This window comes from Ambystoma mexicanum, chromosome 6p (genome assembly GCF_040938575.1).
Source record: "Ambystoma mexicanum isolate Mex_15411 chromosome 6p, UKY_AmexF1_1, whole genome shotgun sequence".
Lineage (NCBI taxonomy): Eukaryota > Metazoa > Chordata > Amphibia > Caudata > Ambystomatidae > Ambystoma > Ambystoma mexicanum.
In genome coordinates this window covers 1466279540-1466298489 of record NC_090935.1, presented here as the reverse complement: position 1 = coordinate 1466298489, position 18950 = coordinate 1466279540, and the positions used below count along the sequence as shown (strand labels likewise).

At 49.1% G+C, this 18950-nt stretch overlaps 1 protein-coding gene across 2 annotated transcripts in view; it reads right to left on the bottom strand.

Annotated features, from left to right (window-relative positions):
* The window catches only part of GRSF1 (G-rich RNA sequence binding factor 1), a 415554-nt gene that overhangs the window by 290899 nt on the left and 105705 nt on the right, over positions 1-18950 (bottom strand). For both annotated transcript variants that reach the window (XM_069626280.1, XM_069626281.1), the window contains one exon: positions 1832-1975. In XM_069626280.1, coding sequence (XP_069482381.1) covers positions 1832-1975 — 144 coding nt within the window. The remainder of the gene's footprint in view (positions 1-1831; positions 1976-18950) is intronic.

Here is an 18950-nt window from a genome sequence, read left to right as displayed (position 1 = left end):
ATTAATCAGGTATGGTGAAAAGAATTGTGAACACAGCCACCACTTTGCTCTGGAAAATCCTGCCACGATCTTATTACTACCATTTGATATTTGCCATTGTGTTGAACCCTGTTGCATGGGAACATTTCCATTGATTAAAATGTTGCTGTGCTCTGAGGTTTGCCATTGTATTGAACCGAACTGCATAGGGGTATTGTATTGAATTTAGGTGCACGTGGATTATAACCACTGATTGTATTTAGGTGGATTTTGAGTATAGCCATTATACTGAATTTAGGTGCTCTTTGAGTGTAGTCACCATGTTTACACTCAGTGGCTTTTTTTATGAGTATAGCCAATAGGAAGAATATAGCACTGCTGCCCTTTGAATTTTGCAACTGTGTTGAAAGGTAGCTACGCTCTGAATTTGCAACTGTACTAACAACCCGTGCTCCTTGGTCCTCTGCCGCATACCTCCAAATACCGAATGCCCAAAAGGGCCAGCCACACTACACACAAAAACACACAAACCGCACATCCACCACAAGAACAAATGGCAGACAACAAACAACCCAGACACTGGACCTTACCCCTCTAGACACAAAAAGCCCAGTGCACATAATCAAAGCACACTCAGAAAGCCAACAAGCACAGACGCCAGTTTCTCCTGGTTATGCAAGCATCAACAGAAGAGCACAATCTCTATCCTATCCCTCTTCCCTCACTACCCTACCCCACCCCACCCACTTTCTTACAGAGCCACGTGAGCGCCTGGATACCATGCAAATGGTAGCGGTGCACAGTATAAATCAACATAACAAAACAGATACACCATGAATAATGGGGTCGCCGTTGGCCTCCAGGATCAGGTGCACCGAACTAGACCGGCTCAGAGAAAGAAGACATATCACAAACCACTGCACAAGGCAACCCAGACTAGACAAAACAATCATGCAACTTTGACATAAGGGTCTCCCCGAAACGTTTAGAAATGGCACACTATAATCTACACGAGAACATTACTAATTTGGAATTCCTGAATAGACAAGTCGGCCAAGAAGAAAACATGCCTACTCAGCGATATGATCCTTACAGGGAGGAACAGAAACTTCCACAACACGTTGGTCCAGGACTAATGGTGAGGAAGGACACTTGTCCTTTTGAGAAGCCCTGGCTTATAAAGCACACAAAGGTGCAGTTCTTTAACTAATGATTGGGCTCTGAAGAAGTCTACCTGCTAGCCCAGGACTCCTTGGTAGCAAAGGGGTTGCTATACAGGTTGGAGAAAAGGAGGGAGAATGAGAGCAAGAGAATCTAAGAGGCAGTCAGAAAAAGTGTGAGCACGAAACAGCAAGTGGCAGCTGCATGTACACCCACTTGCGCCTTGAAACACATTGTGTATAGGCGCATTATAAATACCCATAAATAAAAAAAGAAACCATCAAATGCAATTACAGTAAACAGTGATCAAGAAGGTGGTTGGTGAGGAAACAACAGAATAACAATGTCAAGTGCACACATGTCTGTGGCAAATTGCTCGCATAGAAACCAGGAGATTGCATAATGTTAAAATGCGTACTAGCATTTCAATCTCGAATTGGGTAGGACAGCACAGTCTGCTGTCTATGTTACCCATTGTTAGAGGCCTGGATGACCATGAAGTTTCCCTAGTAGATGGTTGCTTGAGGAGGGAGTGTGGGTAATTTGTGTTAACAGTGATAATGTTGTATTACAGCATGAAAAAAAAGGTACACGCCTTAACAGTTTCTTAATCGTCTGAATCGCTCACTTGCAAAGGATTCCTACCATCAATATCAGACCAAAATATTCTGTACATGAGCACAAAACACACCTGTGAAGAATTGTGCAATATCCTCCTCAGTGCAGCTATATGGGAGGCCGCGAAGACGTACAACACCTTCTTCTACAGTGTGGGATGATGCAGGCTGCAGTCGATTAAGCAATAAAGACGCATCCTGTGGGTTGACCTTAAATACTGCAAAATAAGTCAACAAAATGCATTACTAGCATGTCAGATAAACATAACATCAGTGTATCTAAAGCAGAAAGAACCGAGTGCCACACAAACAGTAGCTGGACATGAAGGGCAAAACAAATTACTGCAGAAAGTTGTCTATACATAATCATCTGGACCACATGTATTAAGTTTGCTGTAAAAAAAAAATGGCAATAACAAGAAATGGAATTGAACATTTGACAAAGTAGCAAGACTGACCATATGGACTTCTCTGGGCAGGGGTGGGGGTGGGTGACCCAGAACATCTCTACAGATTCCCCTGGCTAAAGAGCCTTTAACTGCCACTGGTCTGACCAAAAACCCCAGAGAAAAAAAACTCGCCGACATTCAGTTTTGTAAACTAGATGGTTTTAAACCCCCATACTGTTGTTAATGGCCCAGAATAGTTTCCCCCCAGACTTGCATTCTTGCGAGAGATAAACAATGCCGTCAATATTGTAACAGCAGCATTTCCACTCGTAAGTGGAACAAAATAGCAGTTTCAACTCAGATTAACATTGTTTTCACATACACAAGGATTCAAGAGATGTAAACGGTTCACCAACAGCGGCTTCACACGAAGTAGGGGAGCTGTGTCCTTCCAAGGCAGGTACAGTAAAGAGGGGGTGGATTCCAGTTTTCAGTTCTCTATGTGGCTTGGCTCACTTTAGTGGTCTCCTACTTCTTGGTGCTTCTCCTCCAATGTTCATGCCTTCCTGTTGATCTTCCCTCACCTCCTTCCAACACTGACCTAATCTTCTCCACTGGGTGTCTTCCCATCACCTCCAACAGCTTTCAACCTCCCTCCAACAGTTCTCTAGATTCCTCTTCCTGATATCTCCCAAACTCCTCCAACAGACCTTTATTCTCTTCCACCAACTCTATATTCTCCTCATCTTCCAACACTCCTTCATTCTCCTAAACAACTTCTACTCCCTCCTCCTGATATTTGACAACCTCCTTCCTCCTCCCCCTCTAGCTCTTCACTCTTCCTCCTCCACCAGTCTACTCCAGTCTCTCTCTTCCTCCGTTTGCTTGCCAACTCTCAGAAAATGCAGTATTTCCCTTCCTCCAACAACCCACATCCTGTGCTGGGAGTATTGGCCTTTTGTATGGCCTAGGCCCCTTCCCTGGGTTGACTCTCCGACTATTGGCAAGTACAGCAGAGTTTAGGGAGGAAGACACAGTGTGAACTGTTATTTCCTGGATCCATCTCCCTGGTTCCTGCCTATTGCGGTAGAGGCTGCAAGTGAAGGGCGTGGCCATTTGATCTCCCTTGTATGCCTGAACTCTGGAGTCACTAGCGCCAAATGGAATCGATGAGTGCTGAGTACATTTCTCAAGGGTGTTCGGTAGTTATCCCGATTGTATTGTGAGGTCAGGACTGACCTCGTCAGGTTTATGGAATAGCATTTCAGGCTTTCCAAGGTCGGTGGATCTGGTGTTGGGTTTGCAGACCCCGAATCTCCTCGTTTGTATTGCTGCAGCAGTAGGCCCGTGTGGCAAAGACAAATCTGAAGGAGACATCGGGGCAACTTCCATGGAGTGTTTCTCTGCAGGCATGTCCTTTCAATTTAAACATCCTGGGCAAATTCCTGGAGGGTAATTGAACTTTTTCTCCCCTAAGGGGTTTGAGTCCTAAAAAAGTAATCTGTTCTTTAACGATCTGGTTAGAAGACCTGGGTATTATGGAGCTAGAAGTTTGACTGCGACTGTCGCCTGCTAAGCTAACAGGCTGCAGTGCATAGGCTGAGGGGAGCCACCATATACCCTCTCCAAGGCCGCAATCCTGGAGCATAGTGTGCCCTTTGCCCCTAAAACAGGAGCACTGCAGAATCAGTAGCCAATCAGAGCACCTCATCTCAGCCCCCGCAGAAAGCCCAGCACTGGGGAGGGAGCAGAGGGCTATATAAACACACAGCCTCTGTCTGGCACGGTGGGAGATTGGAAATGGAGCCAGAGAGAGGAGTTTGGAGCAGATTAGGGAGAGAGTACCCAGAAGGTTAGAGGGAGAAAGGAGACTGGAGTAGACTATGAGATGAGAGACCACAGTAAGGATGGGAGGAGCAGGTAGGTATTAGCTAAGAGGAGGTGGGCCAAGATAATCAGTAGGAAGTTGGTGATGGTGAGGAGGAGGATGGGAATGGGAAACAGTAGGAGGTTTGTAACGAATATCTGAGAGAAGTTGGAAAGAAAATCAGGAGGGTGCAAGAGAAAATCTAAAGGAGATGGTGGGACATAACCAAGAGGAGTAAACAGATTGTCAGGAGACTTTGGCTAAGAATTGAAAATACTTCCAGAAGTTGGCTAAGAGTTTGGAGAAGAAGATGGACACAAGAGAGAGACTTACGTGTTCGGAGAAGATAAGGAGGTAGACGTGGGCTGGAGGAGTAAGGAGGCAAATAGAGAATATCGGCCAATAGTCGAGATGAACCGTAAGGAGGATGAAGGATATTCAGATGGCGTGGAACAGAGAATCCCAAGAGATAGACCAGAAAGGCTACGTGGGTCTGGTTGGCTCTAGGCAGGTGTTTCAGGTGGGAGGAGAAATGTGCACACGTTTTAGAGTTACTTACCCCTGGTAACGTTCTTTTGACTGGATGTTCCACCCACATATTCCTCATCTTTGATATTCAATATCCAGCTTCAGCTGCTTCGGGAAAAGAAAATTGGCAGTAGGCGCTGTGCGTCGATGCAGTCGACTTGATGTCCCTCGAGAGCCTCCATCTCAAGGATGTCGTCATCTAAGGCATATATAGCATGCGCAGCGCCCGTTGGCTTCAGTTCTGTTTTTTCCTCCAGTAGAACTACCCGCATCAATGCAGGTTTGACCGTACTAGACTCTGAAGGAGCGAAAGCTGTAATATCATGAGAAATTCCACTGAGGGGTAGGCTGGGAAGGCAATGAGGAATACGTGGGAGGAACATCCAGTCGAAAGAACGTTACCAGGGGTAATTAAGTTGTTTTTCCAATGGATTGTGTCCTCCCACGTATTCCTCATCTTTGATAGACTCCCAAAGCAGTGTTTGTTTTGGTAGATGGAGTAAGAATTTATCAATGGTTTCCAAGAACAGAATGGAGGACAGCTTTTCCTAAACTTCCATCCTGAGTCAGGGAAGAATCAAGGCAGTAATGCTTTGTGAAAGTGTGTATTGTAGACCACCACTTTGCAAAGCCGAAGAGGTAGCCATGCCCCTGGTGGAATGGGCCCTCAAGCCTTCTGGAGGATCTTTGCCCGCCGGCCTGTAGCATTCTGAAATTGTGACAATAATCCATCTTGATAAGGTCTGCGTTGTTACAGCCTGATCCAGTTTGTGACCTGTATAAACTATAAAAGGTTGATCATTCAGACGAGACGAAGTTCGGACAATCTAGAAAAGTAGAAGCTTAGAGCTCTACGTGGATCTAATCTGTGCAACCTCTCTTCCTCCTTGCCAGGGTGAGGTGGAGGATAGAAAGAGGGTAAAACAATCTGTTGTCCTACATGAAAATCTGAAATGATTTTAGGCAAAGATGAAGGTTTAACGCTCAGGACGACCTTGTCCTTGTGGAATACTGTAAAGGTTGGTTTAGAGGATAGTGCCTGCAACTGGTATTACCCAAATTGACCTTTTACAATTGACCTTTTGGCCCAATTGACCTTCTGCACAATTGACCTTTATACTATTTTAGTTATTTTATATATGTATTGGGTTGGTTTTGGATTATAAATAATATAAGGGGATTGGGTGGGAGGTTGCAGGGGGGTTTCCCCCGCATATATGTCCTAATTGACCTTTTGAATTAGGTCAATTCTCCCAAGGTCTATTCTCCTGAGGTCAATTGTGAAAAGGTCAATTAGTATGCATCCCCTGCAACTCAATGGTATTAAACGTTAATAACCTTAATGGACATGAATATAGTGGTTCAAATGGTGCACAAGAAATTTAACACCAGATTAAGGTCCTAAACTGGAACCTGAAAAGGAGATGGAGGGAACACATTGGTGAGTCCCTTCAGAAATGTTATCAACAGTGGCATCTTAAAATATGAAGTTTCTTCAGACGAGCGCTTAAAGATGGACATCGCCGCCAATTAGCCTTTAATTGTTCAAACCTAGAGCCCCAGATTGGCTAGGTACAATAGAAAGAATAACACCTCTGGTGTTTTGCATAGTAATGGGTCTACATTCTTCACCCTGCACCAGCTGCAGAATTTGTTCCAACGGCAGCGGTACAAAGACTTTGTTGCTGGCCTTCTGGCCTAAAGCAAAATCTCCATTACATCATCCGGCTGGTCTCAATCTTCTACCTCAGCCTCTCAGAAACCATGCGTGAAGGCTGAGAGTCTTGACCTCTGGATGGAGAACCCGACCCTCCTCTTGCGAGAGACGGTCCTCTCTTTGTGCAAGAGGTATTGGAGGGCATATGGACATGTCCAGAAGGTCCGAGTACCAAGTCCTCCTGGCCCAATCCGGGGCAATTAGGATCATGTGTTTCACAAACTTTCTCAACCTCCTGATCACGTGAGGAATGACGGGGACAGGAGGAAACGCGTACAGGAGTGGAAACTCCCAGCCCACAACGAACGCGTCGCCGTTGGCGGCTCGCACTATCAGTTTCAAGTCCTGCCATTCGGGTTGACCTCTGCCCGAGGGTATTCACCAAACTGATGGTGGTGGTGGCAGCGCATCTCAGGAGAAAGGGGGGATTCACGTCTACCCCTACCTAGACAATTGGCTGATCAGGGTGCGTTCTCCTGAAAAAGCCTTGGATGGCCGCAACATTACCTGCCACTCCCTTCACAGATTGGGCTTCTCCCTCAATTTCAAGACGTCCCATATTACACCTTCCCAACAGCTGCAGTACATCGCGGCTGATTTGGACACTTCCTTGGGAAAGTACACTCCATGCAAGGTGAGGGCTCAAGACATTTTCCAGATGGTAACAAAATTCCAGGCTGCCCAGAATCTCCTGGCCTTCGAGTTCTTGAGGTTGCTCGGCCTCATGGCATCCTGCATTTTTCTAGTGCCGGAGGCCGGCTTGCACATGAGATCCCTTCAATAGACTCTCCACTCGCAATGGTCCGAGTTCACGGGACGGATGTCGGGCCGCCTTCACATTCCGCCCATAGTCTCACAGGATCTTCTGTGGTGGGCCTGCGAGAAGAATGTTCTGAAAGGCAAACACTTTTCGCAACTCTCCTAGAGCTCCGCTTGTGGGAAATTCCCCGGAGCAGTACAGTTTGCACTTTGTTGACAATGGTCACGAACAGGTTCACTTGAGTGGTTCTCCAAAGGGTGAAGATCTGCTGAAGGACTTCCTGAGCTAGTTCCCACTCGTGGGAGACTGTGCTCTGCCTGCTCAGTGCGTCCACTGCCATGTTCTCCTCTCCGGCTAGGTGAACGGCTGACAAGGAGATTCCTTCTTGAATTGCCCATTACCAGAGCTGCAATGCCTCTCTGCACAGTGGTAGTGACCCTACACCTCCCCTCTTGTTGAGGAAGTGCATGGCCACCATGTTGTCTGTCATTATGAGGATGTTCTTTCCCCGTATAGACAGCAGAAAAGCCTTCAGCGCTAGTCTGATCGCTCACAGCTCCAAAAGGTTTATGTGTAGCTTGGACTCCGACGGAGACCAACGACCGCTGACAGTCAAATCGTTGGCGTGAGCTCCCCACCCTATGAGTGAGGCATCCGTTACTACAGTGATCTTCGGCCGTGGTTGCCAAAAGTGTTCACCTTTCAGAACATTCTTCTCGTAGGCCCACCACAGAAGATCCTGTGAGACTCTGGGCGGAATGTGAATGCGGCCCGACATCCATCCCGTGAACTCGGACCATTGCAAGTGGAGTCTCTATTGAAGGGATCTCATGCGCAAGCAGGCCTCCGGCACCAGAAAAATGCAGAATGCCATGAGGCCGAGCAACCTCAAGAACTCGAAGGCCAGGAGATTCTGGGCAGTCTGGAATTTTGTTACCATCTCGAAAATGTCTTGAGCCCTCATCTTGCATGGCGAGTACTTTCCCAAGGAAGTGTCCAAATCAGCCGCGATGTAGTCGAGCTGTTGGGAAGGTGTAATATGGGACTTCTTGAAATTGAGGGGGAAGCCCAATCTGTGAAGGGAGTGGCAGGTAATGTTGAGATGATCCAAGGCTTGTTCGGGAGAACACGTCCTGATCAGCCAATTGTCCAGGTAGGGTTAGACGTGAATCCCCCCTCTCCTGAGAAGCGCTGCCACCACCACCATCAGTTTGGTGAATACCCTTGGGGCTGAGGTCAACCCGAATGGCAGAACTTGAAACTGATAGTGCGAGCCGCCAACAGCGAACCTCAGGCATTTCCTGTGCTTGAGATGGATCGGCACATGAAAATAAGCACCCTGAAGGTCCAATGATACCAAACAATCCTGAAGTTGGAGGGCCTGAAGGATCTGAGAAAGAGTGACCATCTTGAATTGGTCTTTCCTGAGGAACTTGTTCAAGTATCTCAAGTCCAAGATGGGTCTCAGTCCCCAGTCTTTTTTGGGAATCAAAAAATATGGGGAATACCAACCCTTGTTCCTCTCCGCCACAGGCACTGGTTCTATAGCCCCTTTCTCTAGCAGGGTTAAAATGTCCTGCACAAGGAGCGGATCCAGAATCCTCAAAGAGTGTTTCCCCGGTGGATTGGTCTGAGGATTCTTTATAAAGGGAAGGCAGTAGCCGTGGGCTATTGCTTCCAGAGCCCACTCATCTGAAGTAATGGCTCCCCATTCTGCGAGATGCTGAGACAATCTGCCCCCCAATGAAGAACTGTGACTGAAGCCTTAAGAGCGGTTTTGAAGCGGCTGCTGCAGCCGATGGCAAACAGGCTGCTGCTGGAGCGACTTTGCACCTCTACCTCGTCCACCACGAGGGAACTTTTCACTGGCCTCTTTGACTGGCCATTCCTCTTGCCCTTCCAAATGAGGAGTAGTGGAGAAAAGATCTACCCCTCCACGGATGTCCGCTGGAATGAAAAGGCTGAGGTTGCCCAACAGCGGCGCCTAAAGATTTGGCAGCCACCTTGGAGGTCTGCAACTTCTCAAGGCTCTCGTCACCCTTGCTGCCAAAAAGATGAGACCCGTCAAAAGGCATGTTGAGAAGACGAGCCTGCAATTCAGGAGCAAAACCCGACTTCCGCAACCACGCAAACCTGCGTATCACGGTGTTCGTAGTCATGGATCTGCTGATACCATCTGCAGAATCCAATCCAGACTGGAGGGACTCAAACATGGCTTCCTTGCCGTCCTTAACAATAGCAAGAAAGCTGCATCTCTCATCCCCTTCTGGAATATGCTTCGCCGCCATGACGATGCACTCCCACAGAGTGTACGAAAATGTTGCAAGCGCACAGGTGGAGTTGGCGGATTTCAACACCATACCCCCTGCCGAAAATACCTTCTCCGCCCATCCATCTATGCGCTTATCGTCTCTATCAGGAGGGATGGTAGGGTAAGCTGCCTGCTTCGAAAGTAGCCGTAGCTGCCTGGACCACCAGACTCTCGGGAGTGGGGTGTTGTGACAGATAGTCGGGGTCGCTACTGGAGGGGTGGTATTTTCATTTAAGGGACCTGTTCACCGCCGGATTGGTCTCCGGGGTCTCCCAATTCTTGGCCACCCTCTTTTTAAAAGCCACATGGAGGGGTAATACAGGATCCGTAGGCGGACCCTTGTCCAGAATTTGATCATAATGCGTTGGAGGCCTGGAACAGCCAAAGTACTCCACCACCTTAGACATAAGGTACCTATATGAAGAGTCGGCATGCTTGCTAGGTTCAGCTTGCCGAACTCCAACTCCAGAGAGGTATCAATACCACTTGCATTATGTAAAGTGTCACACAGGTCCTGCAGCCTGCTCACCACTGAAATAAGGCAGTCCGGTACATTTGGAGTCCCACACTGGAGCCCAAAGGGGGCGTCCTCCCCCTCCAAAAGTTGCTCTTCCTCAAAAATTGAAGTGAGGTTCGTAAAGCAATCCTTTTTAGGAAGCGGGACAAAAGACTTTTCTGGCACAGAGTCCAGAAGCTTAGGAGGCGTTGAAGATGCAGACTTAGTCAGAGCCTTCCTTGGCGGGTCCACTGCACCTGAAGGCAAAGCCGGTAAACTAGGCTCCAGCGGCACCGATGGCTTCTGCATTAACAACAACGGCGCTGAAGGCTTGAATGGCATCGAAGAACCAATGGGCACCAACAACAGTGATGGCTTTGACGAAATCGAGGGCTTTGTGGACCACGATGACGTCAGAGATCGTGACCTCTCTCTCGAGTGATCCTTCGACACTTTCTCACGAGGCCTCAAGGGCTCTCGATGTGGATCACGCCGTGAACCCGGGTTCGAGGGCACACGATTGTCAGGTCGAGACCGTTCCTTGACAGCTTCCTCAGGAGGCGCGGACAGAGCCCTGCCCTGCTTGTCAAAAAACATAAGCATCTCCAAACCGGAAAGCTTCCCACTCTGCCGGTGTTGACATTTTGGTTGGGTATGTCACCCTCTTGGGGGTACTTGTCGACGAAGACACAAGGAAGGCGACTTGAGGTGCCTTTCATTTTGAACGCTTCGACGAGGAGGAAGAGTGGCAGGAACCACTACAGGGCTGTGATTGCTTGGCTTTCTTCTGATTAGGAGAGTCTCCCCTCGAGTCGTCGAAAGCCAAGCCGGTCGGGATTTTTGGGGTTTGGATACCTTGCCTACCTTCAACTTCCCGTCAGTCTCGCAAGGCCTTCACCGTCTTGGACTAACACTTCGAGCAGGTATCAGTCTCGTGCCCCTCGCCCAGGTACCACAGACATACCCGATGCAGATCCGTAATTGACATCTTGGAGCCACGCTCCTTACATTTCTTAAACCCGGAACGAGGAGTCATCGGGGTATAAGACGAAGACATCGTCGTAACTAGAGGTAACAGCAGTACGAGGCGCGCTGAGTTTCACGAAGCAAACCCATTTGCGGAAAAACGTAAATGAGGCCAACGGGCGCCATGCGTGCTACTTATGACGTCACCCTCGACGGAGGCCTTCGAGGGACATCGACTCAACGCCATCAACGCAAGGACGCTCTCTACCGAAAAAAATTCCGAAGCAGCCGAAGCTGCCCATTACATACGTTGGAGGACACAAACCATTCAAAATATATATACGATACATTACTTACAGTAATCATATTTCTGATGCTTGTATCTGCTTAGATTCACATATACATAGGCCAACATCTAGTGGTAGGTGCGGGGCATTGCATAGCTTGCTTTTGAAGATCGAAAAAGGATGTTCACTGGGCGTGTTTGTAATACTATCCATAGTGAGACGTGTATTGTACCCATGATCTTACACGCGTTGAGGTCCATCAGATTGTTTTGTTTCCGACATGAGCGAGCATGAAGTGTGTTCATAAGTAAGGAAAGTACAGAGGGAAGTAAGATGTTTATGTTTTGTTTCTGTACCTTCAACACCAAGAGAGGGTGGGTGTAGGTGAATATAAGCAGATGGATACAAGCATCAGAAATATGATTACTTTAAGTAATGTATGCCTTCTGAGGCTTGTGGATCTTCTTAGAATCACATGCTTTGCATCGACTGGCAAGCGGTACGTGGAGAAGGTGGTGAGTTGTTAGAAGGTTCAGCTGCAAAAACATATTTTAACTCCACCTGACCCACCGGTGTGTCACCTTGTGACTGTGTATATAAGCAGTAGTGCTGTGTGAAGGGGTAAAGTGAACTCCAAATAGCAGCTTTACAAATGGCATCTAAAGGTACATTTACAATAAAAGCTAGAGTATCCCGGTGCCCAGAGTGGAGTTAGCTCTGGGCGCGAAAAGGTAAGGCTTTCTTGGCTAGTGAATATCACAATTGGATGCATCTGACAATCTATTTTGAGATAGCTGACTTAGAGACAGGGTCCCCTTCGCTTCCTGCGGCTACAGACACAAAGAAACTCAGTTTTTCTTAATGACATTGTTTTCTGTATGTAATACATGACAGCCCTTCCGACATCCTGTGTATGGAGGCTTTTCTCTACTGAAATCCTAGGGTTTTGAAAGAAAGCAGGAAGTTCTATGAACTGGTTAACATGGGACTTAGAAATACATTTAGGAGAAAAACGTGGATGTGTACATAATACTACCTTGTTCTTGCAAACTATTGCAAAAGGATCTTGAACTGGGAGAGCTTGTAGTTCACTCACCATCCTTATAGATGTAATGGCGACCAGAAAAAAGTCTTATAAGTGAGATGTTTAAAACTGGCTTTGTGCATTGGTTCGAAGGGGGCACGCATGAGCTTTGCAAGAACAACAATCAAGTCCCATCCAGGAGTTGGAATTGAAATTGGTGGGCATCCTCTTTTGACCTATTCCATGAAAGCGTTAACCACAGGTTTTTGCATCACAAGACAAAGTGTTTGCATTTGTTGAAATAGCAGTGCCTTCTGTTAGGTCTGCGTGCTTCCTAAAGAGGTGGGTACAATTCTGGTCTAGATTTAAGTGACCAAATTCTATGATTCAGGAGACAGGCTGCCAAGTTCATGGTTTGAGGGCGTGGATGGAGGGTTGTCCCCCAATTCTGTGACATGTTAAAAGGGCATGGTAGTTTGATCGGCGGACAGAGATATTTTCAACAGATGTGAAAAACATGTTTGACGTGCCCACATAGCAGCTATCAGGATCTTGTTGACTTGTTCCTGGTGCAGTTTGTGGACTATTCTGTTAAGAAAAGTAGTTGGAAGGGGGTGGGGGGGCGGATGCAAATTTCCCTGACCAGTTCATTAACAGTGCAATCCCTTCGGATTCTTTCTGGGGATATCTGGATGCGTAGTCTTGGCATTGCCGGTTTTCTTTGGTTGCAAAGAGATCTACGTCTGGAAAACCCCAGTTTGTGAAGACGCTGTGTAGGACGTCTGCATGCAATTGCCACTCGTGTTCTGATGGTAGTTCTACGCTTCTGCTTAGCACGTCTGACAGAATTGTGTTCCCCTGGAACATGATGTGATAAGAGAAACATGTGTTTCAGAGCCAATTACCAAGTGTTCTGTGCTAGTTTGGACAGCCCTCGAGAGTGTGTCCCTCCCTTCTTGTTTATGCAGAACATGGCTGTGGAGCGGTCTGTCAGTATGAGAACTGTTTTGCCCAGTAGTAGTTGTTTGAAAGCTTGTAGAGCTTTTAACATCGCTAACAGTTTCTAAAAGTTTGATTTGTTTCTTTGCCAATGCCTGTGTCCACATCCCATATGCGGTTTGTTGGAGAAAATGTGCTCCCCACCCTGATAGCAAGTATCTGTTGTAATAGTGGCCTCTTTTGTCCACCACTGCAGTGATCAACCATTAGATCGCCCCATAGACCGCTTTCCTGCAACCATTATTTCACCAACCACTCTTTCATAGGACGCATGCGCAAATGGGCGTGTGGCACAAGGAAAATGCAGGAAGCCATCATTCCCAGACGGCGCATGGAATTTCACACGGTTACCCGACAACTTGCTCTATACTGTGGGATACTGCGGGATTTGAAAAAGCATGTTTTGGACATCTCCCCCTCTCCATTGCCAACGTGTACTGGGAAAAGGAAGAGGCAACTTGGAGTTAGAGAGGTTAGTGTGAAAAGTACTGTGTAGAAGAAGATGAATGGACAGGCCTACATTCTACCACTAACATGTCCGCTTAATAGAGTCAGGGAGGGTCAGGCACTTAACCATACACACCAGACTCCAATTGACCCTCAGTTAAGGCATAAAAGGTGGAGTCTACCAGAGTAAATGAGTGAGCTGGGGTTGCTGGATGGACCATGGAAGATAAGGAACAGGAGGCAGCAGCAAAGAGGAGCCCAGAGGAAAATGGATGGTGACATGGTGTGTCAGAGGGGTTGCAGCGTGGCGAGGGAGCCATGTCTCCATGGAGCAGGATTGGGGAAAGTTGTGACCCATTGGCCGTATCCAGGCCAGTGCTCGTTCCCCTGGGACGTGTGCAGGTCCAAAGGATGTCTGAGGTGCAGTTGATGAGACCCTGCCCTTGACACACACATCACAAGGAAACTGTCCGCCAGCGCCGCGCTACTGTTTCATGAGAGAGAGAGAGAGAGAGAGAGAGAGAAAGAGCGAGAAACTCAGTAGCGTGCGGGTGGCTGGTGTGAAAGCAGAAACAGTAAGTTGTGAAGGACAGAAAGAAAAGCGAGGGTTCCAGCAACCCGAAAGAAATAGGTAAAAGTGGAAACGGTGCAAGAAGCACAAAGCAAACAAAGTGTGAGAAGCACGGCAAGGCAAAGGAAGTGTGCGAGAGGCAAGACAAGGCAAAGGAAGTCTGCAAGAGGCACGACAAGGCAAAGGAAGTATGCAAGAGGCACGACAAGGCAGAAGGTGCCAGAAAAGTGTGCAAGAGGCACGGGTGGGCCAGGAATCGGAGTGGTCGTGCATGGGGAGGAGCAAAAGCACTGCGTTGTCAAAAGTCTCTGATACCAAGGTGTACAGCGCCACTTGATAGAAGGTGGGATAGGTGGGAGCTACACTGACTGGGCACGAAATCCTCCAAAGTGAAAAAAAGGCTGTTGCAACCTCACCAGAAACAATGGCTTTGAGAGGTACATCCTGACAAGGGCCCTCATTACGACCCTGGCGGAAAGCAACCGACCGGACCGCCATAGCGTAAATAGCGTTTCCGCCATTGCACGACGGAGCAAAGTGCGGCTCATTCCGACCCATCGGGCACGAGCACCACGCCATGGCGGAAGTGCAAAGTCCGCGATGGCGGAAATGACCCCAAAACGGCCCACACCGCTGCCGTACGGCGCCCTAGGTGCAATTCCGCCACCCATCTTAGCGGTCACCGCAATGAGCGGCAATCGGAAAGTACGGTGACCGGAAATATACGGAAACGGAAGTAAAAACATGGTCCCGGAACGGGAAACATCACGCCGTACACCTATAAAAACACTATTTCCACACAACCATTAAAAATACTACCCTGAGACACATTCCAACCCGTCATCCACCCTAGTGAAACCAAGAAAAATGGGAAAAGTAGCGAAGAAAGCGTGCGACCGCAAGCGGCAGGTCCACTTCTCCCGTGAGGAACTCACCGTGCTCACAGAGACCCTCCAGGAGAATGCTGCCGTCGTCTTCTCCACGCAAATGACCAGGACGGCACTTGCGAACAAGAAGGCCATATGGGCCCTGGTGGCACAGCGGGTAAGTGCGGTGGGGACCGCACCCCGCAACCCACAGCAATGCAGAAAGCGATGGGACGACCTGCGGATCCGCGTCCGTAGCATACTTTCTGCCAACCGTAACATTGCCACAGCTACCGGGGGAGGATCGGAATCACCCATCAAGTTGACCCCCTGGGAAGAAATCTGTGCCTCCACCATTGGAATGGAGAGTATAGAGGGAGTCGGAGGGATGGAGAAAGGAGTGCAGACATCCGAAGAATCAGGTAGGTGTCCCAAATAAAACAATGCTAAAACCACAATGTCCAATCATGTGAAGTACCACGTGTCCACATAGTGCAACAGTAACACATGTCCAGGAGAACGTCCACATACATAGGCCTGATAGCACACTTTAAAAGTCACATTAAATACATAAATAATTAAAAATCCTAAAAACACCCTCTACACGTGCAGCAGGCACACCCTAACTGCAGGCTGCAAAACAACTGCACCCTCAATCCACACAAAAATGAAACCACCTCCAAGGCCCCAACCCAAATCACCATCAGGTACCACCCCAATGCATGTGATACATTGCCATTCCAATTTCCACAGACCCATTTATAACGCTCGCCCTCCTTTACTCCACCACAGGGTCCGATTCAAACGACGAGCTCCAGGACACCCCTACCAGCACACCTGCAAAGAGGGCCAAGACCAACGGCCAAAGACCCTCCACCTCAGCTGCACGCATCAAGACACGGCAGCAGCACAAATCAAGTGGCAGCACACAGGAGGGAACTTCAACAGGCACCCCAGCAGCCAGCATGCCCACAACAGCACCACCACAGGTCCCCCCAATGGATGCCACAGTAGGCACTGCTTCTGGTGGCAGCAGCACCATAGGTGACACTGCATTAATGGCAGCATGCTCCGACACAGAAAACGGGGATGTCGAAGTTAGATCCATCCATGACCTGTCTCAATCCCCCTGTCTGTTCCATCCCGTACACCATGAGGATACCACGCAGGGGCACCCACAAGACGACGACTGGCCATCCCCCACAAGCCCTGTGGCAAGGCAACATGAGGTGACCAGCCCCTCTGTGACACCACCGCAAATAGCCATGGCCCAGCAGAGGCAACAGTCCCTCGACCAGGTGATCGTGCAACAGCAGCAACTGGCCACGCTCCTCAAGGACCATGCCGATGAATGTGGGGGCACTAAGGCAGACATAGAAACATCAACTGAGACACTTAGGGCAGAAATGGAGAGAAGTACAGAGACACTAAGGGCACAAATGGAGAGTAGCACCGAGAGCCTGAGAGTAGAAATGGAGAGAAGCACCGAGAGCCTGAGAGTACAAATGGAGAGAAGCACCGAGAGCCTGAGGGGGGAACTGCATGCGACGTCCAAAGACGTATGTGCTGAACTTGCCGCTGTGCGCCGTGTGCTCACTGAGCTCTCACAAACCCTTAGGGACATGCATGGACGTGAGCAGGCAGAGACATCATCCGTTGCAAGTTCCGTCCAGGGCAGCCCCCAACGTAGATCTGGGAGGAACCTGCGCTCCACAGGCAGGGGTGCCCGGAGAGGGGGCTTGCAATAGCGACTGCCCACTGACAATGAGCATCTTTGGACACTGGTGTTCGGGGGGGAGGTAGGAGGGTGGAGGGGGTGTGTTGGGCTCACTTGGGTGGCGGGTCGATGGGGTGTGTAACATGATATCACATATGCCATAAACAATGCACGATCATCCAATGAGATGTGTGGACATTGATCTTTGTGTACGAGGCCATTATAGGCGTACAGTCCATATTGTGCATGTTCCAGACACACACAGTGCCGCAAGTCCCGTGTCCATGTATCAGCCACCAGGCGTGAGTGCTAGAAGCATGCATCTATGATATGCTGACGAATGTCACGGCCCTCCTGTGCCTCGCAGACTCCCTGAGGTGCTGCCACATCCCCACCCTCATCATGACCATCTTCAGGTGCTTGCAGTTCTGCGTCAGGGGGCATGGGCACATTTCTACGTACGCACATGTTGTGTAGCATGACACATGCCATGACCATCTTTGCAACCTTCTCATGGCGGTACAGGAGTGCCCCGCCAGACCTGCTGAGGCAGCGGAAACGAGTCTTCAGTAGGCCGAATGCCTGTTCTATGACTACACGGGTACGTGAGTGGGCATGGTTGTAGTCCTCCTCATGCTGGTCCCGTGGGTTCCGGAGTGGTGTAAGGAGCCATCTCTTCAGTGGATACCCGGCATCACCTGTATGTGGACAATAAAGGATGTTTGTGGAATGACATTGCTACGTACGCACCCCCCCCCCCCTTCCTGCCAGGTCATTGCCGCATCACATACCCCACATTATCATGCTTGAAATGAGACTCACCGAGTAGCCAGGATCTGTTCCCTGCGTGTCGCTCCATGTAGCGTGGTATTGTAGAGTTCCTCAAGACCATAGAATCATGGGTTGATCCAGGGAATCGGGCACAACAATGTGTAATGATCCTGTTGGAGTCACACACCATTTGTACATTCAGAGAATGAAATTGTTTTCGGTTGCGGTACTGGGCCTCCATGGCATGTGGGACGACCAATTCCACATGGGTGCAGTCGATGGCACCAATGCAACCCGGTATGCCGCCAAGTGCATGGAATCCCACTTTTGCGTTCGTAATTTCCTGCTCCGAGCGTGGTAGAGAGATGTAGTCGTCTGCGTGCCTCAGGAGGGCATCGAGCACTTGCAATAGTGTCCGTGAGAACAGTGGCTGTGAAATGCCATGCAACTGTCCGACTGTGTGCTGGTAGGTGCCTGTGGCCAGGAAGTGGAGTACAGACACCACCTTCAGTAGGGGTGGGATGGCGGTTGGGCTATCTATCATGCTGACAAGGTCAGCCTGTGTCATGTCCACAATGGCGGTTATGGTGTCCCGGTCCAAACGGTAGAGGGTGTGGATCTGCTCATCAGTGAGGTCGAACGGATGTGCTCGGAGGCGTGGGATTGCGGGCTGCCTGCGTGGTGATAGTGGCTGTGCTGGCGGCCCTTGCTGGCCCTGCCTTGCCCTCCTCCTCCTCCTGCGTCTCCTCCGTGCGGCCGGTTGTTGTAGTAGTTGGTGTTCGTCTTCTTCTTGAAGTTGGAGTACTTGCAGTGCTATCAGGTCCCCCAGGGCCAACATCGCTAGTCCTGCCGGTAGCATTTCGGAGTGGGTGTGGTTGTGGGAGGGGGTTGGGTGTGCAATTTATGTGTTTTCAGGCTGTATAGCCTCCACCTGTGGTGATTCATTCCACCTGTGCAAGCTGCAATCCCCTTTGGGCGAGCACGTCCCGCACACAACGCTGCAATTCGACGAATGGCATCTTGCTATTACAATCATGTATTTGTACCCGATGGCAGTGTAATATTGGTTGATATGTTCATTCTGCTATGGTCCCATTGTTTCACATACTATCTTTGCAGTCGCGAACAGACTTGTGAAGGGTCAGTGGAACGTAGTACTCGAGTAACGGTGGACCCTCATGCAACACTGTACCGAGGTTCACCGACGGGCGGGGCGTCCCATTTGTGAGTGAAGCCAGTTGCCATTTTCACACACAGCCGCACTAGATGGATTAATTTGTGATTTCAAGCGGCCACAGATGCCTTTTCGACGTGATGTTGCAAATGAGGAATTCGAAGGACGGCGCTTTCGGTTTTCAGCTAGCGGCGAGGAGATGCCCACAGGTCTGACTGCAAATATAACGTTCTATTGTTCAATGTCCTTGGGACAGGGGCCATGGCGAGAATGCAATGATTGATATGAATAGTATGGGATGCG